The sequence below is a fragment of the Xenopus tropicalis genome, chromosome 3 (genome assembly GCF_000004195.4).
Source record: "Xenopus tropicalis strain Nigerian chromosome 3, UCB_Xtro_10.0, whole genome shotgun sequence".
Lineage (NCBI taxonomy): Eukaryota > Metazoa > Chordata > Amphibia > Anura > Pipidae > Xenopus > Xenopus tropicalis.
The window spans coordinates 116,519,228-116,544,737 of NC_030679.2; the positions used below are offsets into that span (position 1 = coordinate 116,519,228).

A 25,510-nucleotide genomic window follows, 5' to 3' on the forward strand; every position below is an offset into this window, starting at 1 on the left:
AGAATAGGCATCGGACACACTCTGAGACTGCAGCTCAGCAATCTCATATTTTAAATTTCATCAAAGCAAAAAAAAAAAAAAACAATGAAAAAAAAATGAGGTAGCAGTTTGTGTTCAAAGTTTGGAAGTGCATCACATTTAACTAACATAATGAAAAGGGAAAAAAAGAGACCTTTGCATTTCAAAAAACATCATTTGTGAGGATTTTAGAATAAGGAAATGTTCCTTACTGAACTGTACTTACTGCTTAAAGCATGCTTCTTCTAGAATCTAGAATTCACATCAAAGTACATTCATCAAATGGTGTAATATTAGTTTGCATTAGCATTACATTATTCTGAGTCTGATTGGGATAAAGGGATCTGTCATACCTTTAAGTCAGTAGTGATCAACATCACATGGTACAGAACTGCACCACCCATGATTCTTTTGGGTTTGGAGTTATGCAGGCTGCCTGGGAGGGGAGATCTGGCTGTCTGACCTAATGGTTGATTGACTTGACTTGTGGCAAATATGGCTGTATACCTAAAGAGGCAAACTGGCACAGATAAAATATTTTGGTATTTGTCTAAATGATCCGTGGGGAGCCCCAGGAAACCCATTCGGCCAATGACCCCATACTTAAGAATGATTAACCAAAGATTAACCAAAACATTTGTCAGTTCCAAGCACACTCCAGCTGGAACTTGGGTTCTTTTTGAGCCCATAAACAGGCAGAGTTTGCATTCTTTTTGGAAATTGGGCGGATTATGCCAATTGATATGATCCATTTATGACTACAATAGACAACATCAGGCCTAGTGTTTCAGATCAGTAAGGGCACTCGTACAACCCAACAGGCCAGTTACCTCATACTTGGGTTATGTAGAACCCATGCACACTTTGCATTCAATTTGTTTGCAGTTGGCCTCACATATTTACAGAACAACTACTGATAGACCAGATTTGGGTCTGGAGTAAGTCCATCATATTTAGCCACAATGGTCACTGATCAAGCCATTTCACAATTCATTGTAAACAATAGAGAAGGAGACCCAAGCAATGCAAGGCGAGCCTCCAACTATTTTGGACGCCCAACCCGAAGACCTCCAGCTGCTTCAACTTCCAACTCCCTATACATGTTCCTGAAAAATAATCAGTACTGAATTAAAAATGAGTACTTTTCACATTTTCTGATATACTGAAATCTGAGGCTGCCTAGAATTCTACAACTGGCAGTTGATGCCAGTGCCACCATTTGATGAATATACTGCTAACAGCAGAAAGGTTTGATTTTTAGACAAAAAAAGAGTAATATAGCAATCTCTTGGTATAGAAAACCAAAATATTCCAAACAGCCATTTTCTTCTGACATTTCATATCACTGGAAAATGCAAAGATGTATTTCTAGAAAAACATAAAGTAGACAATCTTTTTTTTGCCTCTGAATATACAGATTTGCAAAACATTAGCGCACTACAATATAATAATCTCTTTCTAGGAGTAATAATCTGAAATACTACACAGTATAGTACAGGTTTATCAATCCATAGCACACCCAGTGCATAGTATAGTACAGTAGGCAAAGTGCGCAGAGACAACCTGCAAGTACTAGCCATACATCTTGCATTGTTCAAATTGAATGACATAATATTACAAATATTATAGTTACACTAATTCTGATTCATGGAAATGTGTAAATAACTGGTTTCTAAAGTAGCAGAAAAGGGCCATATTTTTTTTAATTTGCTATTAAAAAGAGTATCACTTGCATAATAGTCCTGTTAAAGGACAACTTTACCCTCTAAGCCCTCTAGGCATTATATGTTATCTCCATAAACAGAAAGTTAAATATGCAGGCATAGCTTTTTGTGTGCAAAAACATTCTTTCTGTCATAATTGCATTTAGGAATTGAAGTTGTTCCATTGGTAGCAAGAAGGAAAGTACTATCAGTGCTCACTAGGGGTGCTGTTGTTATGGATCTTGATCAGTTCTCACACTATGCATGAATGCAATAATGGAATGCCCATGCACAGAAAAAGCAATGCCCTTTTACTATACTGTCTTTATTCCACGTCTATACAGGGTATAGTGTCCTGTATTCTCAAGTGTGCTGAGATACATTACTGTTAAGTCTGCTCCTATCTGCCAGGATCAAGTTTAGGTTACCTTTCAAAAGTAAGGGTTTATTAAAGATATCAAAATGCTACATACTTCATTTATGTTAAAATCTTAAGAAATATGTGGATTTTGAAATTCTGGTTTAAAGGGAGAAATAATAATAAGTACATAGTTTCTCATTTACAGGGTCGGACTGGGGGGTGAATGGCCCACTGGGGCTCCCACCCCAAGGGCCCTGCAGGTGTCCCCTAACCCACCCCCCCCACACGCAGGGGCCCCCCTAACCCCCCTTGCAGGGCCCCCCACCCGACGTCCTCCCCCGAGCGCGTAAATTTAACGTGTCAGGGGAGGAGCAGTCGGGCAGGGGGAGCGCTGCAAAAGTCGGGTCTGGGCCGCCAGGGCCCACTGGGATTTTTCCCGGTGTCCCGGCAGCCCAGTCCGACCCTGCTCATTTATCAAAACCAGGACAACTGTGAAAATCGGGAGGCTGAAAATGTAGATACCATATATTTTGTGTAGTTGTATAATTCATGGCTTTGTTGAATACATTTATGTAAATGGACAAGGGTTACAATTAGGCCTCAAACGAACAAGGTAATAAATTTAACATGCACAAATTTTGCCCATGTGTAGTCAACCAGTTGTCATTTGTTTTTAATCAAACAGCTGACTGGCATATGTGGTATATGATTAGTTGCTATGGGTTACTAGACCAGTATTGCATTGGCATGGCAAGTCTAGGCAAATGGAATAGCAAAACAGGTTGACTTTGGCTTAGGTAATACTGGGCTTAGTCTGGCCATAAGTCTGCCATCACTTTTCTACTGGGAAATTTGAGTGAGGTGGCCTTGCTATGGCTTTGTTTGCAGCAGCTCCAGACCCCTTGGAATAACTGTAAGTTCAAGGAAAGAGGCTTGGGAAAGAGCTGAAGTCAGCGGTCCCAGCTGCTGCAATGTCCAAAACTTCGTTTTCTGGTTTAGTACAGTTCATCATGTGGGATGATGTGCACAGGCTGCTACTATAAAATAAACCCATAAACCTTATACAATAAAGCCTTATACAATAAAGGAAATATGTACATTGTGTATCTTTAAACTCTCCTGGCATTTGTGGTCTTATATACTACTAGATTAGGAAAATGGAGCAGAAAGCATGTGTCTCAACACACCGGGCAATAAAATGGCACCAATTCTGTATTTTCCAGTGCAAAAAAAACACATTTCACATTGTTAGATTATCAAGGGTTGGTGATTGTTTCACCTCTACTTTCCACTCTCACTGTACAATGCTGAAAATACCTTATTTTTGCATTCCTTATGTTTCATTAGATGGATCCTTCTGGCAAATTTGCGCTAATATTTAGCTGTAATCTCCCTTGAATGCCAAAAAAAAAAAATGCTAAATACCAGAAGCCCACTGTAGGGCAGGTGTCTGTACTGGCCGTCTACTAGGGAGACAGGAAAAAGAAGCAGATCGTACTGGAAAACATTCATCCCGGCTGAGGTAGGTTTGGAGAATGACCTCTGTACGGACTTCATGTTACTCTTTTTATCCTTCATTCTTCTCTTCCTTAACAGTCAAGGAATTACAAAATGAATCTCTGACCAGGCTTAGAGAGCAGCAGACCTTACTGAAGTATCTCAGTGGCCTCAACAATCATCTCTAATATGTGTAATTATAAATCAGTCGCAACATAAAACATCCCCAAAAAAGTCCTTCAGCCCTGCAGCCAAAGGGCTTAAAGCAGTTGAATTATATGTGGTGGTTGTGGAAAAAAACGGCTGCTTAATGTCTCTTTAAGAACAACAGTCCATAAGTGCTAAGTTCTCACATAGAAAAAAAAGTACAAAACTCTATCAAAAAGATGCCAGGGGCTGCTGGGTTTAGAAAATGGAGACCTGAGATTGAGTAAAAAGCTCTGCCAGACCAGGCTGGCTAAAGCAGCAAGGATTTTGAGTGAGTTCAGAGGGAAGTCAAACGGGATCAGTCTCTTTTTATTGGCGGAAGGTTTGGAGTATGGGGTCCTGGAGGGTCTTCCTCAGAAAAGTGGACTTCATCCGGCGTGATTGTGGAAACCAGTGTCTTATCCACAGTGGGTGGGCTAACTGGGGGACACTATAGGGAGAAAATCATTTGAATCAACCTTAAGCATCAGGTATTATGTATACAGTACATCATCAATGAAACAGCAGAAACATTCAGCTCTGACCTGTATACGATGTATGCAATACAGCTTTTGAAAAGTTTTGGGGACTTAGGCCACTATAAAGGTTTTGCTTTGGAGCCCAGTGGTTATGCCACTGATAGCGTGGTGGTACTTTCATTGAAACCACATAACTTTTTGAGCAACTATGATCTACAACATATTTTTGGAGAAAATATGAGAAAATATGTCCCCTTGAAAAGTCATATAACAGTATTTGAATTGTTTGAATACAGCAATATAATTGACACCAAAAGTACCTAGAAAGAATCAAATGCAAAGTTTGCTGAAATGACATTGTTACAGGAAAAAGCTTGAGTTCTCACCAAAGTGCTGCCATCTTGGTGTGGAGATGTATGAGGAAAGAGATGTTCCATCTCATTAAGATCGCTTACTTTGTCTTTAGAACCTGGTGCCTCATTACCCCTCAGAAGAGTCCCATTTTGACTGGCTCCTTCCATAGTCCTTCCACTTCCAGCGCTGGTTGGCTGTGGGACAGAGCGTTGTTCTTGCACTGATTTACACTTCATAAGCCTTTGGGGAGTAAGGAGGATAAGAAATCAATGTGTATGTACCAAATCTGCCACTGCATACCCAGTAATAACTGAGAGTTAAAAACTTTCAGTTCCTTGTTATTGAGTCACATTTGGTGGTTCAGTAGAAACTAACCAACTTGTGATCCATCACTTATGTATAATAGTTCTAGGGTTGCCATTGGGATCAAGCATCATTTTTTCTACCCAGGCCAATAAAATTCCAGGTGGCAACCCAATGTAGTTCATGTCAAGCGCAGGCCATAAGCAAACAATGGCATCACCACTTTAGCATTCCCCCTACAAGTAAGTTTCTCTGTATGAATACAGTCTGCATAACTGGGGCCTCACAGCAGACACTCACTAACCCAGTTCCAGCTATACAGGAATCCTAGCAATGTCCCATCTGACTACTGACTACACTGTTGAAACATATCATTCCTATTACTATAGCTTTGTCCTAAAGGCCAAAGTAGTTGGAAAGTACTTAGATGTTAATTTTGGAAGTAAGAAGGTGTAGTTAGGAAGAAACTTTATTTGTACCTAAAGCAATCTGCAAGCAGGGAGGGGTGTAGGCACCTTTTGGTCAGCAGAACACATACATATCCTGCTCTTTCCCATTGTGCAGTAAAAAGGTGGCCATACACTCCCTAACAACCAATTTCAGTGTGATCCGACATACATCAAATTATCGTAAGCTTAGTGGGCACCGAACGATCTCACATCTAGAGATTTTTCATCAGAAAATCGGTCAGACAGGTTTAAAGATTTTCGTTGTTAGCAACTAAATTTGCCCATTGTCCAATAGTTTGCAGGACAATATCGTACTTTTAAACGATAGTTTTAGGATAAGCTTGGTCCTACGATAACGTAAAAGATATTAACGTTTACGTCCAGCTTATGTTACTTCAAGGGGCAGGGGTTATTTTTAGGGGTAATTTTATTGCGGGTATATATGTAGGTCTGTTATTCCTACATGACTATATCTTTCTATAGGTCCTGCCAACAAATTTTTATATCAACAAACAAGCATGACCACTAGGAACTCCTAACTGGCTAGTAGTTGCGTAGAGGGAAGTTGATGGAGCCAAAGGCAATCTGAGGATATATCAGGAAGCAAGAATATAAGAAAACTACTGTTGCTACCTGTCCAGTTGTGAACCAAACAGTTTGTTTTTTCTTGGGGTTGTTCATTTCAAAACTGTTTGGGTTTCAGCATTGTGAATCCCTTAAAAATGTGGACAATACCCACCTCCAATATCACAGCCAACCTCCATGTGGTATGTAAATGCCCCCCAATAGTATGACCCTGCCCACATAAGTCACTGCTCCATCCCCAATGTCATTGGCCTGCCCCTGTGTCTGATAGATGCAGAGGCCAATAGTGGCAGCCTTAAAGGGAGTAGGCACAACAGGAATTAGGGGAGAGGGAAATGGGGTAAGGGGACAAATAAAGGAGCGGATGGGAAAGGAGACAGAACTGGAGACAGTTATTGGGGATTGATTGGCCATAAAAAGAAACTGCTTTGTTGACCTTCCAGGGCTAAAATCTTGGAGTTTTTTGACCATGCACCCGGCACATACTCATAAAACCCAGCCACACCCAGTATTAACCTGACCACACCCCTTGCTTTGCCCAGTCTGGTTTATAACTACAGTTGATTTGCAACAAGTACAGGAGGGTTGGCAGAATGTGAGGAAAAACTTGGAAAATTGGAAAATTACAGTTGGCTTATGGTAAAACTTACCTCCCACGATACCCAAATATTAGGAAGATCACACAGAAGATAATGCAGGTGACTCCAATGTGGATACCGATGATGATACCAGTAGTAGAGGATTTGGGCCTTTGCTCGTCACTCACACAGTTACAGGATGGGTTCAATACTGCATAAGAATAAGAAAGAAATTTAGTTGCACTATTCTGTTATAAATATGCCCACTAGGTGTCACTCTGAGTCATTTTATCTCATTCCACCAGTTTATAGGCAAGAATAGGGTTCAAGTTCATTTACAAGTTGTGCTTTTTTCTGTATAAAAAAGGGAACATATATCCTGTAATGCTTATGTTGTCTTTACTTGCCCTTAAATAAGCATTCAAGTCAGCTTTTTCTGCGCACAGAATATTTCTTTCTTGCACATTAATAGATAATCAAAAATAAGGGGTAATGTAATATAGGGTATATTCAGCAACATTTCTATTCAAGAGTTTGATAAAATTCAGAAAAATTTGGTTTTACTAATGGTTTGCAAGGGTATGCAATTAATGCTGCTCTGCAACATGTATTTATTAGATGTGTTCTGTCCTGGTCACCCCAAATTAGTGTGGGGGGTATAGAACAGTTTTCTAAGCATAGTTTTTTTTTTACTGCTCTGTGAATTACTTACCTGCCCGTGCCGATGCTTCCTTTAAAGACACAAAACGTACAGTAGAATTTCCATCTCCATGTTGGTTGAAGGCCAGGAGCTTCACTTCATAAACCACCAAGGGGTCTAAAGACAAAAGGTTAGCAGGCAGAAGGTCACAATAATGGTCATTATAATATCAGTGTCTTGAGTTATTTCCCATACAATTCATTTTATTATTATTATTATTATTTATAATTTTGGCTGCCAGCACCTGAACATGGCTCATAAATATGGGGTTTAAACAGCTCTCTCACAGGACCTGCTTTTTCATAATAATGTCAAAAAGGATATTAATAGCAGACAAATATTTCTGTCCCATGAGGAGTCAGAAAGAGATAAATGTGAGCAAGAGAGACTGACAGCTGAGTATGTAATGAGGAGCAAGATTCATGGAGGCTGGGTAATGAGAACCAAAACAAATGCCATACACTGGAGATAAAGGCAAGATATTGGAAGAAAAACACAATTCATCTAAATTACACTGTGAATATTTAGTAGAAAAAGTTTTTTAGGGTACAGATGCAAGGCGTGCAAATATGTTACCCCCTAGTTAGAACGCAGCTAATGTTTTGCACTACTATTCCAAACTATAATGCTGAATCTAAGGGCTTTAGAGAAGACAAAACAAATGAAGGCTTTGAGAGATGTGGAAGGCTTGTTTCCAATAGGAGAAAACAAAAGGCATACGGTGATAAACGTGTATAAATACAACCAAGGTCAGTACTAAGAATTCTCATAGGAAATGTTTATTCAAAGGGCTTTGCAAGTAGCTCATTGTGGAAGTCTTTGTCTCTGGCAGTTATGCTGGGTGTTTCTGTAGAATTTGTTCAGTTTTAATTCAGGAACAAATCTAATTGTATTTTCAAAACCAGAAAGAAATGCGACCTCTGTGTTTTCAAGTAGGTTGAATTTAATAGACTTGTGTAGATGCTGGCTCCTACTGTTTGCTCTTTATGCAACGGTCAATAAAACTGAAGAGTATTACAGTTAGTTAGTATACAGGCAACAGCATTATATAGTAAGGGACAGGGACATCTTAAAACATCATATTTTCCTAGCTTTTTGCCATTATAAAGCACAAATTCAAAATTCACCTTCTCCCTTTATAAACAGAGCAATTTGTTTAGAGCTCCTTTTCTGTCTTTGAAAAATAATTCTTAAGCTGCAGCATTTTAGCTGTCCATTGTCAGAGGCTTCTCAGTGGACTGGTAATTAGTTTTATCAGTTCTGCATCTGCTCATTGAGACCAGGAAGTGACAACTGAAAACTGCTAAAGTGAAACTGGTCTAATTGTCTTGTATAGTGCCAGAAATAACAAAACACATATATATTTCTTAATTAAAACAATAAGCAAAATATGTTCAGCACAAGACCTATTCACTGAGCTCATATTGAAAAGGAGGTATAGGCAAAGTCATATATGCAAAGGTAGGAGGTGGACGTTTTGTACTGAGAAATGGGTTGGAGTTATAAAAAAGGAAACAGTGGAAGGTGGCCTGACAAGGTAAAATGCAGGATGATTAGTATGGGCATAGAAAGATGGCAAGGAGCAGGGCTGGCAGGGCAACATAGCTGAGCTAAAGGTTGAATGAAGCAACTTTGGTCATTTAAATGGCCTAGAGAGGGTCATGCAAATATGCAGTATGTGTTATCTAATGTCCCTTGAGTGGTTTAAGTACTCATCTCTCTCTGATTTCTCACCTATTCAGTAAATAGCTGGGTCTACATAAAGCCAAGTACATAATTATCCCTTATGTTAGACCACTGGGCATATTTCTGGACCAAACCTTGTCCTGGTATGTTAGCCCATCCTTTGCTTTTATCTATTCCAGCAGGAAATGCTCTCCTTGACAAAACTCTTTGTTAGTCTCAGTCGCCATCATCTGGTGCCCTCTTGTTCTGTGTGATCTCCTGACCTGAACTCCAGCTTTCTGACATGTGGCATGCTCAAGATTGCTAGCATTGACCTCAAGCTTGGTTTTCACTGCTAGTATTCTGCCTGCTCCTGCTTTCACATCCTGTCTTACTGTTGGGCACAGCATGATTTCTGCCTGAGTGGCCAACTAATTCAATGTCAGGAATTTTGTGTAAGGAAACACAGGTGGGGTAAAAAAGAGGGCTAAAAAGGTTAAAGAAATCACCAGTGTTGGAAAGAGTGATGTGATAAAATTAAGCTATATGTGACATTAAGGGAAGGAGAGGTGAATGAATGACTATAGAAAAAGAAGTATCACCTAGGAATATCATAGTGACTGTAAACTCATGAGCTCATATGCTGTTATCTAGTCTTTACTCGTGAGTGGGGATGGACAGGAATTGAAAAAACAGAGGAAAAAAACTCTGAAACGTGAGTTTCCATATGTGGACACTTTTTGTCCTTTACAGCCTAACCCCTTTTTATTCTGTTATACATGAGCACATGGCCTAACTTGATATAAGAATCCTATTATATCCACCAGTAATTCTAACTTCATTGTTTCACATCATAATTCCAAAAGCCACCCCTTTCACAGTATTTTAACTCTGGTACCCTTTCATATTCTCCATACACAAGCATCAGGTCACAGTCTAGGAAGCACTTCCCCACTTATTCCCATACTCAATAGAATACTGGCAACCCTAACAACACTGTGCATTCCTTTTACTGCCGTATGATCCTTACCAAGCCTAGAGATGTTATAAGCTGTTACATTGCTGGGCAGGAGCATGGGGCCAGTGTAATCTGGTGTTGGTACCTTACGGTAATACAATTTGAAGCCCTCATTCTGGCCCAGTTTTATTGATGGTTCCCATGCAGCCTGGATGGCTGTACTGTTCAAGACCTTAATGTACAAAGATGGAACAGCAGGAACTGTAAAAGAGGAAGAAGTACAAAATGAGTGACAATTCAGACAAATAATTTACAAAAATGTCATGTCAAGTGCAATTTTGAGATTGTAACCATCCCCAAATCTATTACCCTCTGCAAACTTTAGCCCAGTCATACTACATGACACCAGGGTTTTAAGAAAAGGTAGCAGTTATTTATAAACAATATCAATTTACATTATTTAACATGTGTAACATTATTAACTTTTCCTTGTAACACAATCGTTTGTAATGAACATTTGATAGGAATCAACAACAACTTGTCTCCAAGATGACTATGCCATGCCATAAAGCCTGGTTCCTACCTCTTTTTATTTGTATTAAGAAAACAGTTTCATATGGTTGTGGCACCCGGTAGCCAAACGGACAGTAATTCTGCTCTCTCAAGATTTCTTCTGTAAAATATGATCTAATCCCTACCTTCTCCCAGAGTGCTCTGCTGTACATTAGCTGATGCTTTGCTGGCACCTCTGGAGGTGTATGCTTTTATGTAAAAGCTATAAGTAGTAGAAGGTTCAAGGTCTGTCACCAGTTGCTGGAATGTGTCCTTGCTCACTGCCTCTTGATATTCCATTTGAATAGGGTCTGTAAGTGAAAAGGAATAAAATGAAAATCTATATTGTTAAGTTTGTAGGCGGAAACAAAGTACTAGTTACTAGTAGTAACCATGGATACAATATAATGTTTGTGCCTAAGCACTAGGAAAAAGTACAATAAAAAGATTTTGTGTATGAATAGTGACCCCATACATATTATCCAGATGGACACTGCTCAGCTCTTCTCCCGACATTCTAAGTGAGATTTTGTCTTTGGCTCCCACCATTCAACAACTTTTTCTGTTCTGTTTGCTCATGGTGCCTATCTTGGTTCTCACCGCACCGGAATGTGTAAGGGGATGATATCAATAAATAATATTTTCCAGTCAAGGTTTTAAAAGTTTATCTTCTCACTCCTCTGTAAGCTCTTTTAAAATATGCATTTTACATTGTGTTTGCTTACTTTTCCATTGACGCTACCTCTCAACTTTTTTTTTTTTTTTTTTTTTTTAATGCTTCAAGCCATTCGGAAAAGTTATAAAATTTATTGTTAACTGACCCCCATTTTCTAAGCCACCCTAAGAAAAAGAATTTAAAAATTACAATTCATAAGGGGCAGACCCTTCCTTCAGGTCCTGTACATACTAAAACATGTATAGTAGAGCAGCAATCAGTAAGGCAAAAAGAGAAAATTAGGGCCTGATTGCATCCCAAGCAAAGACTAATTCCAAAAAGTATATCCTAGATGATGGCAAAATAACTAATTATAATTAGAACTAATTATCAGCATAGCTTTTAGACTCAAAGAGTCTGGCTGGAAAAACAGATACATTTGACATAAATATTACAAAGGGATGATACAGCATGTTTTCTGCATTAGCCTAGAATGCTGTGCTATGGAATGTTTTTCCATCCCAGATCAATGTTGCTTATAAAATTGAGTGCTAAGGTGCCGCTGGAAGATGGATATAGTAACGCCATGCCTCACTCAGCCAGAAACAAATATCCTACTATCATTTACATTGGACTTTCTATGCTCCAACAAAAATACTTGCTGCGCAGCAGATGATAAAGGTTAAACCTTTTAAGCTGATTCCAGTTTTATACTATCAGTTTGGTTAAATAACTAATCTTCGGCGAACATACTTAATGCAAATTGCTCTGATCTTGATGGTGATTAGTCCAATTACATGTAAATTATTTTCAGCCTGAGAGACTTTCAGTATAACTGATTGACTGCTACTCACGGATTATGTGTGAACCCAAAATAACCCTTAAATAAGGACCTACCCTTCATACATTGCCAAGGGTTCTCTAAATCCAGACAATCCAATGTAACTGTTGTAAATTTTAATTATCCTCAGCCAGTATGTAGACAGTAAATTATAATGACAAAAAATCAGACTGTTATGAGAAGATAATATAATGCAGCTGGAGAATATGGTTGTCAAGCTTGTATTAATTTACTGCCAGGCTCTCTATCTGTAGGCCACATATGGCCCACCACGAGATTATTATGGACTCCACCAGGTTCTATGTAAAACATAATAGTTTTGTTATATTCAGGCCCCTGATCATGGGGTGTCTTGAATACCTGGCCCACTACTTTGTAAAAGTTTGACACCACTGATCTACTTGTTGGCCAACGATGCCAACGATTTCTTGTAAAGTTCCAGTCTGCTAAGCAGTGACTCCATTTGCAGAAGGTATCACATTTCGCATGAAATTTATCGATTTAATAGGAGACTTTAAGGGCCAACCCAATAAGGCATGAAACAAAGGAAACAAGTGCTGAACCAAACTACAACTGCAGACTAGCTTCCCTTGCTCTGCTTACTGAGGAGCAAATCTGGGCACAGTTGTCCATGGGTTCATGCAAAGTTTATTCCACTAGAAAAAGCACTGAGATCAAAGGCCCTAATATTTAATAACATTACAAGATGAAACACTGGGATATTTTTGACACCTTGGTTCACTAAGATCTGCCACACCTCAAATGTCTACTCTATCCAAGTGCTATTCTGCAATGGCTTGCTATAATAACAATATTCCTTTATTCCAAGGTCCAATGAAAACATTTCTGAAAGTTAGATAGACAGATTAGTGAACAGTTCATGTGAACTGTATATGTTTAGCAGAACATACCAGCAGTTTTCCGGATGTGCACCACATAGCCAATGATTTCCCTTGTGTTCTCCAGTGGTTTGCTCCAGGACACATGAATGGAAGTGGAGGAGGCAGTAGTGGCTCTGATGTCTTGGGGTGGGCCTGGCAATCCCTCTGCCCAGAGCACAGACAGGCGGGCACTAGCTTGGCTGGAACCAGCACTGTTCTTTGCTACACACTGGTAGATAGCCTCATCCTCTTGACTTATCCCAGAGATGGTCAGAGAGCTACAGGACATAAATGGTGTCAGTCTTAATAGGATATCCAAGATTCCTCACCCAGATCCATTCAAACCTTGACAAACTCAATCAGTGCTGTTTTTTTGATTGATACATATTGGTCACTAGATGACGTGGGTTCCCATTCATTATAAACATTCCTAGTATTTTGACCCCCAGTTCAGTTCAAGGGTACGCTGCAGCAACAAAACACTAATATCACCTGGGTTCTAGGACTCTAAGCTGTGGACAATGCCAATAATCTTCCATGTTTATGATTATTATACCTAATTAAGCAGGATCAATTTTATCAACCTGTTTTTGGAGTGTGAGAAAAAACCAAAGTATCTGTATGGAACCACACAGACACAAGGATATTTTAAGTGAAAATGTCACCACTATTTAAATAAAGGATAATGATAATAATATGTATCAAAAAAAAGGTATAGGTTATCTGAAAACCCATTATACAGAAAGTGCCGAATTGGGGAAGGCCATCTCGTATTGAGTCCATTATAAGCAAATAATTCTAAATTATCTTTTGAGAATCCTTTATATTTAAGGTGTGCTCTTCCTTTCACATTTCTTAGGACATGAGGTAAGCTTAACAGATGTTTCTCAGCATGATCTTGCAGATGAACGCACATATAATGAGCTGCTTCTTCTTGTGTAAATTACCTTGAGAGTAGATACGTGTGTGCATATGGTTTATCTTGACAGGCAAGTGCTGGGGGCAATTTAGGCTTTCCTGGGGTTCAATCTGGAATGCCAGATTGCCTTGTATCTCCCTTAACCACTGAAGTCTCTGTGAACTGGTATATCTTACACACTGTCCCTAGAAAAGTGGTCGTTTAAAGCATGGCTGCTGGCCATGAATTGGTTAAGGAGCTGAAGTGAGGGACCTTCTGGCTAGAGTCCTTTCGCTACTGAAATGAAAGCCTTTAATTACCATGGTAAGATGGAGGGGGGAATCAATACCTCTCGCTGCCCTGCTTACTGGTTGTCATGGTTATGTTTCCTGGATACAAGCGACCCCTCCCAAACCTCTAGGATTACCCCAGTACCTCTCAGACTGGATGTGACCCCTGAATCCTGAGCACATCGTAGGGGACAACAGCAGCTTAAAATTCCTAAAGGGGTCAAAATGTTTAAGGGGTACTATTGATCCAAGTTGTGTCTTGCATCCTTGTCCTTAAATAACCCCTAAGCCCCAACAAGCCAGCCACTAAAGCAAATCATTGATGCACTAGTACATTGTTACTTACAAGAAGTGCAGTGGAATGAACTGCAGCAGATCTTGCTTTAATATAGGCAACAAGTGTATGCAGAGTATTGTGCTTGTTAATGGTTTTTGTATGTCACGGTGCAAAATACATATATTTTACTTTAAAAAAATGGGCTTTGGGTCTCTATAAATCATTTGCCTACACTCTACACTTGCCGTTTTGCTTTGTGTATGCTTATAGCCCATAGGGGTGCCATTTTATTAAAGTCTTTGGGAAAGGCAATCAATATGGCAAGCAATTAGATTTGCAGATAGGTCAGGCTTTTTACACACACACACAGTAAAACCTGATACTTTACTATCTAATAGAAAATAAAACATAACCCCCACATACAAATAGGCAATATTTCATGGTAAGGATTCCTAGAGTACAAATCTATACTATCATACAGCCTATTACTGATTTCGCAAGAGGCCAGTAATGCAGACTGTCAGCAGTGTGTATCCCCAGCAATTAGCCAGTTTCATTTAGGAAACATCTTTTTGCGGCATTTACAAGCAAATGTCTCAGCTGTCACTCACATGTATGGCTGTAAGGACAGGGGGCCTTCCCTGACCCAGATAAAAGGATAAAAAGGAAAACTAAAGCACAAAACCTGTTGAATGTTAAAAGGCCAGTATTAATATTTTTATTTAACCATAAATTATATATATGTGTTCAGCACCTGGAAGAAAATATTTCTTGACAGCACCAAACCTATTTTATATGGAAAGATTTTCACCCTGTTGGTGCTTAGAGAGCCATGAATGGCATCTGATCCCTGTATATCTCCAGTTAAATACTAAATCCTATTCTGTCCCTTTTATTTCAGGGATGCTTTCCCTGTGGGTCGGGAGTCAGGACCCAATAATGGGTTAAGATGTTCTAGTGGGTTGCTCTGCTTCCCCTGAATACAAACGAAATTGTAATTATAATGTGTTGCTTACATTTTTTTTGGGTTGTAAGCCCTATTTTGATGTAATTATTGGTTTAGGATCAGCTCAGTTTGGCCTAGCACATTAGGCAAGGATGTGATCATTTGGCAACCTCACCAAATGAGTGGTTCATTACATGTATGTCCAGGATAAATTATATTTAAATCTCTGTGATGCTGGGTACTAGATGCAGTAGACCAATGAAAATAATGCCAATTGCTTGCTACTTTTAACTGAAAATTTGCTTCTATGTTAGCAATCAACCCTAGTCTTTATTCTTTACCTGTTGTTGTTCTTTAACTTGATGTGTCCACTGGGTTCCAATTCCTGGCCATTCTTCAACCAAGTGATCTGAGGGGGTGGCTCACCCTGTGCCAAACAAGTAAAAATGGCAGTGGTACCAACAGGCCGAGTTATTGACTGTGGGTGTTGTACAAATTCAGCTGGAGCTAAAAAAAAATATGACAAATTTAATTAAGTAAAAAGTTTTCAATATCACTCTATACTTTATAAATGTATCTTCTTTCCTACCCACACCATGGTACCCTTCCTCATCTTTTATGAGATTCCATGGTTGTCGGCTATGGAATCTTCTGGCCTGGATCATAGTGTGTGTAGGCAGATGTACTGCTACTGTCTCCAATTACTTTCAGAATTATTCACTATTATATCCACTTTTTCTAAACCAAACCCTCAGACGAACACTGAGGTTCTGCCTCAGTGACTCATCTATATATGTTCTTAATGCTGCCACTCAATTCCATTAGCCCCTACTATGCTTATACTACTAGCCCTTCTTACCAATATGTGTCAATTTGAGAATGAAGAATAATTTGTCTGTTTGGTGTGCCTTAATACAGTGAATGTTTTCTTTAGCTCTGAATGCACTTTTTGGATTGGATTGTATAATTAGGCAAGTTTTCAAGCATCCAACACTATATAGACGATGGCAGCTGCAGAAAAGCATAAATACATAGCAGCAACTCCACCTGTGTGTTCTGAGCTCAAAACATTATTGTTGGCCCTTAGGGAGTATATAGTTCATGCTGGCTCATTGTGTCCCCCAAAGGACCTAGGCTACTTTGGCAACACAGGTGGGCTGCTCTGGCAACAGACTCTAAATAAAGAATAAAGGTGGGCTGGCAGGAACACTAGGGACTGATGCAATAATAAAATGTTTATGATTCTTGTTTGATATGTTATATTGGAAAATGAAAAAAGAACTTGCTTATAGAAAGCTGGATATCAGTGGATGCACCCTCTCTTTGTTTAGAACCCCAATCCCCTAAGTCTCATGGCAAAACTGAAAGCAGAACCTGGGGAAATTTAAGGTGCCAGTGGGCCCAGGGCAAAGAATTAATTGGTACATGTGAATACAAAATCACTCCTCTAACCACTTTTGCTATTTACATTTTTTTCTAGCTTTCAAATTAACAGCGCAGTGCTAATATACAGCACGGGTTGCTGGTCATTTTGTCTAAAAATGATTATCGTGAGTAAAGTAAAGCCTTGTGATGTTGCTCTGCTTAGAACTGACTACTGAAATATCAGGTGGTTCTAAACAGACCAATATTACAAGATTTTCTTTTTTGGGAAATTCATTTTCAGCCAACTGTAGTTGTCCTTGACTTGCACAAGTTTCCATAGGCTTCCATTGGAAATTGCACAGAAGTTTTGGTGTGTTTTCATCCAGTCCACTGGAATATTTTACAAGCAATTGGTTTGAAAAGTTCTTTCCAGCAGCAGAGTTTTTTGGTTTAGAAAACCAGTAGCAGATTCGCTGAAGTACCAGAGGCTTTCCCTGTGGGTCCAGATCTTAGCTGACCCCAGTCTGGGATCATTCCCATCAGTTCTTTCTTATTTTCACCATACGATTATATAATCTCTATACTATCTCCAACTAATCATTGTTAGAATGAGCTCTAGGAGGACCAGTACGACACTGGCAACTGTTTTATTAATTTTTCAACTGAGAAAAACATTTGACAAGCGGAGGGACATTTTTTTTTTTATCAAAATCAATACGGTCAATAGGGAAAATGCCCAATAGTGTAAAATGTATGTTTTTAAATAAAAAAAAACATGTATCTACTTCCATAGGTTGTTTCACATCGCATAAGCATCTGCTTTGTGCTGCAACATGACATTTTAAAATGCTCACATTATGACTCATTTAGTTATTTTTACTAGTAATTTAGATATGGCCTTGACATTATGCAGCAACAGTGGCTTTACATACAAATTAGAAAACAGCAGTTCTTTTTTTCCCTATTATCTTTAATAGCAGTACTCCTTGACATAGTGAAGCAGACCAATACAACTGATTTAAGGACTCATGCTTACAGTAGAAACATAAAGGGTAGCATATAAAGAATAGATGTGAATACTGAATGTCAACAAGATATAAATGATTTGGTACCAAGCATTGTTACGTGAGATATTTAATGATGGTCATACAATGAAATTATCATTGTTGAATATCTCCCACATACAATCACTGTGTGCAATGATGTATTTACAAATGGGACAGTCACCTGGGGCCTTTAATTCCAAGGGGGCCCAGTGCCTTGGAAAGAGGGCTGTGTTCCATTATCCCCAAGCATTTCCATGGGATTGTGACCCCCATGCATTTCATGACACTGTGTCCCCCAAGCATTTAATAACACTGGGGCTCATTTGTAAACACTGAGCGAATTTGCACCTGGCCAGTAACCCATAGCAACCATTCAGTGATCAGCCTTTTTCAACCAGCTGAAGGTAGAACAATGAAAGCAAACATCTAATTGGTTGTCATGAATTACTGCCCAGGTGCAAATTTGCCCAGTGATTATGAATGACCCCCACTGTGCCCCAAACAGTTCATAACACTATGGTTCCCAGGCATTTTATGACAGATGTTGTGACAGCCCCACATCCCCAAGCCCTGCACAGGGCACAGGTCCCTTTTGGACATAATAGGTTCTATCAGCCTAAGGACAGCCCTGTCTGGCAACATAGTTGTAAACATCCCTAATGAGTGTGCCTTTTCCACCAAAGCAGATATATAAATGATTATTAGGGATACCCCCACTGAAAAGGTATATATAAAATGATGTCAGTATAGCACAGACTGTGACTCTGCTGGTATTGCTGCCGTACACTAAAAATCTCAACATCCCCAGTTAGTCAGTTGTAGACATGCTGGCTGTAGCACGGTGGATTTTATTTTGATTTTATAATGATTTACAATATACATCTGCTTTGACATATGAATCAAATCTTAGGTTTGAGTCAAGTTAAAGCAGCAGATTTTGGGACAGCTATTGTCCAGTGTTCAAGGTACAATGTCTTTGTTTTTTTGTATATTGCTGGGTAAACAGTAAACACAGGTATTGTTACCCAGCAAATATCCTTGGAATAAACAAACAGACAGCATATAGACAATACACTTTAGGTACAACTTATTTGAGCAACAAATAAGGCCTTAGTTAATAGATTTTGTTCATGACAAAAGTTTGTACACAAGTCAGCACTTGGTGTTGGGGGTTTTGCTAAGAACTCTAGTATAAAAAGGAGCCTCCACCATGGGTCAGTAGCTTCGCCTAGGACTCCTGAACGAGTGCCGGGACAATTGGATCATCGATTGGTTATCGGGAACCTGAAGGTCTTGCGCCAAAGGTTGTGGGGCTCCCCGATTGTGCTGAATTGTGCAGAACTGGCTATACTTGTAACTAATCATACTAAGATAAGTAAATCTATTTAATTCTATTATTACTTGTGTGTGTGTAAGTTATTGCTCACTAACAGTCTATCAGAAGGCTTAATCATTGATCCTGCATATTTATTAATATTTGTCATTAATGTCAATTAATACAAATTATTAATATTGATAAAGGTTAACCCCCTTTATTACATTTGGCGTAGTCGGCAGGATTAACCCTTTTGATGCTGGGAAGTGCAGTAATAACTTGTATAGAAATTGTAGAATTTATAGTGCAGCTTTGTATGGTAGTGTAGTGGCAGTATTGTAGTGGCTTGTGCAGGGCAAACATACTGTTGAAAGTTAGCAATAATGTTCTGTTGGTTGAAAAACAAAGTTAGAGGGGTAGATGATCAAACGAGCAACCTTCCCACATGGGCTAGTTCCGGACCCTGGACCCATGTTGCTCGGGATGTGATAGGAGATCAGCAACTCTCTCAGGTGACTCACCCCGATCACCTGTTGCTGAATTTGGATTTGTCTATGTGTTCCAAGGAGCAGAAGTCCTCAGCACAATTGGGTTGGTTGTGTTTTCAGGCGCTCAGGGAGGAGACAGTCCAAAGGGAGGCAGTTGAGTTTGAGCTGCAGGCAGTTAAAGATCAACTAGCCACAATGAGAGAATGTTTGCGCTCCTCATTAGCACACAATGAGGAGTTGGAGATAGAATTTACAAAATATGTGGTAAGAACTATGAGTAAAAAGCACCATAGAAAAGAGACAGAACAAGCAGAAAATGGTGTATTAGTTAAAGTAAGAACTCTTGTAAGTAAAAGAGACTAAGGGAGTGATTTATTTCTCAAGATAGAGAAACAAAATAAATGTTACATTGTGTTTAATTGTACTGTATGTTAATGTCATATGTTTTCTGTTTCAGGATTTAAGAATCTGATTATTTTGAGTTAATATGGTTTTTAATAACAGGCATCAAGAGTTGATGGATCCATTATTTTTGACACTTTTTGTTTTGTTTTTTTTAAGTGCACAAATTTGTGCGTAAAGGCCTTAAGACATGTCTGTTTTTGTTAAAAAAAAAGTTTAACAATGAAACTTGAGAGTTTTTAACACTTTTTGTTGTATGTTTCTGAGAATGTGTGGGCCCACATGCATGTTGTTATGGTTTGTCTTGTCTTAATTGTGACAATGACTTAAATGTGACAGTGACTGAAAAATTCTTGACAAAGTAATACAAAATTAAGAAAGTTGTTAAAGTTGACAAAACAGATCTTAAATGCTAAGAACTGATGTTGCCTTGATCTTTTGTTTTATAGATGTTTATCAAGTGCATTAACAAATGGGTTAATAGCAAAACAATTGACAGCAAACAAGGATTTGGACATTGTTAATCTTCAATGGACATCAGTACAAAGTATTGAAGAACCTGGAATTCAGTTGAATGGTGACTTGGAAACTTAAATGGACATTGGTTTTGGACTTTATAAATGAATACTTATGTTTTGTTCAATTGTTTCCACAGACTGAAATTAGCATTGCATACACTATTGTACTAATGGTAATAGGAATGTTATGGCTTGTTACATGAACTGTAAAGTGCCAGTTAGTGGGTTTTATAGCACAGGCAGCACAGCTGAACTGTATATCTCCTATGGTATATAATATTGTGCAGTGAACCTGCAGTATAGAGCAGGCCCTGGCTGACAATCTGTAGATTTAGGCAAATGCCAGAGGTGCTGCTGTAAGATGCCATAGACAGTCACTATTTATTGGGCTGGTGGGGTCTGTTTGGGTCTCTGTGTATTTGAAATGCCAGGGTCTATTTTGAAATTAGTGTCAACAAAACTCTTTGATAAAACAGAAAGAGTGAAATTTATTATTCTGAGGGAGTAATTGTTATGTGAAACTAACAATGTCTGTAGACAAGCATTATGGTATAATTGTTGTAAGTGTGAATAGGGTAATGTAATTTTATGAGTTAGTACTATGATATCAATGGAGTTAGCTGAATGTTGGCTGTAAGAGAGTTTGGACAATGCTATATGATTGAATTGAAAGCCTTTTAAAGACTACAAGTTAGTATACAACTCTGCTGAGGGATACGTTAGTTTACAAGAAGTCACTGTTAGACTTGATAGTATCATCCCAAGTGATTTGAATGCCCTGGGTGATTTGTGGCCTTATGGGTGGAATTTGTGGCTACTGGTGATAGACATATTTTGGAAAAGCATTGGCAGAATGTGTACTGAGGCTACAATTCTGCTGAAAGGAATTCAGTTGCCATTTGGTATATAAAAGGGGGTTAGGTACAAACAAAGTGCATGGCAGATACATAATATAGTAAACATTTTGCTTATCAAAGAAGCACTGTTTAACTATGTGAGCTGTAAAGCCTACAAGGTAACCTGCCCTTGGCCTAATTGTTTTGAGCAGCTGATGGTCTATAATGAAAATGCAGAGCAAGAGGGGTGCCTATACATGTTTGCCACATGTTTGCCCAAGATATGTATCTACAAGTAGACACAGATTTTCTCACTGGACAGAAATCATTTTAGAGGTGTTTTATGACTTGGGATGTAGGTGAGATTTGTTTAATCTTTTGTTAAATGTAGTGTCCTTCAGTCAGAATTACAGTAATTAATTGTTTATTTGTTTAGGGTAATGGGGACAACCAGTAAATGCATATATTGCATTGAATGCAGCATTGTATGTTATCTGTATTAGAGGACTTACCAATTTGTATACTGTTGGTTATTATTATCAAATCAGTATATTTTGTAAATCAAGGGGTGGAATGTAGCACGGTGGATTTTATTTTGATTTTATAATGATTTACAATATACATCTGCTTTGACATATGAATCAAATCTTAGGTTTGAGTCAAGTTAAAGCAGCAGATTTTGGGACAGCTATTGTCCAGTGTTCAAGGTACAATGTCTTTGTTTTTTTGTATATTGCTGGGTAAACAGTAAACACAGGTATTGTTACCCAGCAAATATCCTTGGAATAAACAAACAGACAGCATATAGACAATACACTTTAGGTACAACTTATTTGAGCAACAAATAAGGCCTTAGTTAATAGATTTTGTTCATGACAAAAGTTTGTACACAAGTCAGCACTTGGTGTTGGGGGTTTTGCTAAGAACTCTAGTATAAAAAGGAGCCTCCACCATGGGTCAGTAGCTTCGCCTAGGACTCCTGAACGAGTGCCGGGACAATTGGATCATCGATTGGTTATCGGGAACCTGAAGGTCTTGCGCCAAAGGTTGTGGGGCTCCCCGATTGTGCTGAATTGTGCAGAACTGGCTATACTTGTAACTAATCATACTAAGATAAGTAAATCTATTTAATTCTATTATTACTTGTGTGTGTGTAAGTTATTGCTCACTAACAGTCTATCAGAAGGCTTAATCATTGATCCTGCATATTTATTAATATTTGTCATTAATGTCAATTAATACAAATTATTAATATTGATAAAGGTTAACCCCCTTTATTACACTGGCTTTCAGTGTTTAGAATGCTGTTTAGGAGCTTCTCATGTATAGTATTTATTACAACATTCCAAACCAATAGCAGCTGCCCGCACCACCTGACCATAAACACAATAGATGGGCACTGCCCAGTCCTACCAGTGCACACAGCCCACTTTCCCACAACGCACTGCTTCTGAGTCAGGGCATGTCAGGATCCTCACACAAGACCCACATTTTGAATGGGGGACTTCACAATGTGTCAGGGGTGGGGGTCAGGGAGTGATTGGGAGGGGGGAGAATGGGAGGAGATGAGGGGACCGGCACAGATTCAATGCATACATTTCTCCCTTTGTCAGTGTGTCTCTGATTCTTTCTGCCTAGGAAGGAGATGTTGCTGGGAAAATTCTGACACAACCAAGGAAGCGAATGAGAGGTCCAAAGCATTAACATCTCTATTGCCGCAGTAGGCGGAAATGCATCTTTCGGTATTTTTGCTATGTGGGAGGGTTTGGTGTTTCAGTCAGTAAGAGAGTACTGCTACTAAAAACAAAACAAAATACATCTATAAAGATATGAAATATATTAATTTTACATCAGAATTCCTCTCATCCTTATATTTTCCATTGATATATCTGTTCTACAGTTTCCTAATATAATCCTTAAGGGAGTAAATTATAGCTAATGACACACCCATGCACTTCCAGACTGCAGTTAAAGAAAGAAATGACACTCCCTACTGTTGTCCCTGGTTACCTATAAAGCCTAGTCGTCTAACAAAACTGTGGCAGCCATTTTGAAATCAACTGTACTATGTTTTACCAAAAGTATACTCTATTCCCTGTGCATACATTTCAAGACTGAAGTTTTTTTATTTCTGTACTTGATATCAAACCTCAGAACCATGACAGTTTCAACAGCTTGGGAATAAAAGGTTCAAAGCAAACAGTAGGATTAATACTACAGATTTCCCCAGACTACAGATGGAAGGGTGACTTTTCTATAAACATGTCACTTAAAACTCCATTTGCTCTGAAAATTCCCCCGCTCTCTATAGCTAGTGTCAGAACAGAGGGAACAGCAGCTGGCGTAGGTGGAGAGAAACCTAGAAAACTCTTGTGACAATCTCTGCATTGGACAAAAATACATCTATATGTTCTAAATTCAAAAGCTGGAGGGATATAATTCATATGTATATGCACAGGAATTAAAAATGGTGCGGCATTTTACATTGTATAGCACTTCAGTTTATACGTTTGGGGAATTATCTGCCACCTTACATTACTCAGTGGTAGGCAATGCATATTTTATGGCATATTATCTCTACAACTGCATTTACAACTGTACACAATCCTTTGTTACTATTCTTACAGAGCCCTGCTTAGATGTAAATATTTTTTGCAGTCAAGTTCAGTGGAAGCAGAGGGACATTCTTTAATAAATCACCCAATAATCACAATTATTGTGGCTGGTAAATCAGGGCCACAGTTGTGACATCACTTGAATGAACCAGTCATTTAGGGAACAGCAAGGAAACCTATAGGAACCTTTTTAGCAACACTTCTTTGTATTTGTTGTGAGATTTACTTGAAAACTAAGTTTAAACATAAATGTAAAAATGCAATATTGAAAATTAGGTTTCTTAATTTAATGATAAATAGAGATACAATTTGTGGCTGTATTTTTATGGTGGGGTATACACATCTTCTCAAGTTCTTGCATTAAAATTACATTTTTCTAAAAGCCAGTGAAATTACTGCTGTCAGCTCCATGTCTTTTCACTTTAGAAATTGCCTGTGTCAAAAAGAGAGATTGACATAGATACAAATACCCTTAATTTAGATAAAACTGACATGTCCAAATAATTTGCTCATTTATATGGAAAATGATTGGGCGTCAATCTCATTTTACTTCATTTCTTCTGTTTGAGAATGAAAACATATGAGGTGTATTTATGCCCATTGGTTCAGCATTAAAGGGGCAGTATACCCCCCACGCTCAACATAAGTGCAATCAGTAGGGCTTGTGCTGAACTTTTTGTTTATAGTTTTAACCACAAAAAATGTGTGGCTTTTGTCATATCTTGAGCTATGAGTGAGGGCCTCTGTGTACCCGCACTGCCTATACTGTCTCGTATACATTCTCACTTGTACACATCCTCTGCAGAATTTTTACATCTCTTACCCTCAATCTTTGGGCCAGAGTCACATCAATGAGAAAACATTATTTTATGGTTTATTACGTGAAAACTTATGGACAAGATTCAATATGAGAAGAAAAAACTTCAATAGAGTTTTCATGTGATAAACAGTGAGATAAGTTTATCTCTTTATCTGCATATCCTACACATTCTCACAGCCTACACTCACCCTTGAGCTCCCTCTCTACCCAGTGTGTCTCTTTTCAACCTTCAGTATCTCTTCTAATTCTCTATTTTAACCCCTCTTCTCTTTTTCTGTGAGCACTCTCTTTCTGTGTTTTCTACTATCCCTTTCTGCCCGTGGTTTGGCAAATTCTATGTCTAAACAGCCTATACTTATTTTGTCTTAAATTTTGTCTGTTATATGTTATATATATGTAGGGACCAGAGAACCCTGTCCCCTGTTTCTCAGTCTGTGACATCATCCAGCCTAGCTTCAGACTGGGGAGGGACCCGATTGGCTGGATGCCCCAGTGCATGTCTGGGAGAGGTGTGCTTAAGGTTTGGAGCCAAAAATCTAGGGGCGGGCCCAGCAGTTGATAAAGGGAGTCCCTGCTGTTGTTTGCCAGTGTTGAAAGAGAGATCCAGAGTGAGCAGTCAGTACAAAGTGTTGTGCATTCAGATTGAAAGGATAAGAGTCTGCTGGGCTGCCAGGGAGTACAAAGTCCTCTGTGGAATCTCTGTGTGTGTCCCCTGGGGAGAACAAGTATTGTTTGTTTGCCTGCTACATGGGAGCAGCCATCTTTCCATAGGGGAAGGTACTCTGGGGCAGGTAGCACTACCTGGGGGGACTTAGGAGCTCTTGGGGAAGGGACTGAACTGACAAAAAGGGTTGTGGTTTATCTTGATCCCAGTGGGGACTGGGTACCTATAGAGACTGACTGTGCCAGCAGTGGATAGACTGCACAGG

General features: G+C 38.9%; 1 protein-coding gene across 1 annotated transcript in view; it reads right to left on the minus strand.

The window, feature by feature from the left end:
• Positions 1–2,476: 2,476 nt before the first annotated feature.
• igdcc3 (immunoglobulin superfamily, DCC subclass, member 3) overlaps positions 2,477–25,510 on the minus strand; it is a 68,190-nt gene continuing 45,156 nt past the window's right edge. The window contains exons 7-14 of the mRNA XM_002938358.5: positions 15,518–15,683; positions 12,796–13,043; positions 10,535–10,699; positions 9,909–10,097; positions 7,226–7,330; positions 6,586–6,724; positions 4,631–4,838; positions 2,477–4,216 (exon numbers count right to left, since the gene is read on the minus strand). Coding sequence (XP_002938404.3) covers positions 4,085–4,216; positions 4,631–4,838; positions 6,586–6,724; positions 7,226–7,330; positions 9,909–10,097; positions 10,535–10,699; positions 12,796–13,043; positions 15,518–15,683 — 1,352 coding nt within the window. The 3' untranslated portion in view covers positions 2,477–4,084. The remainder of the gene's footprint in view (positions 4,217–4,630; positions 4,839–6,585; positions 6,725–7,225; positions 7,331–9,908; positions 10,098–10,534; positions 10,700–12,795; positions 13,044–15,517; positions 15,684–25,510) is intronic.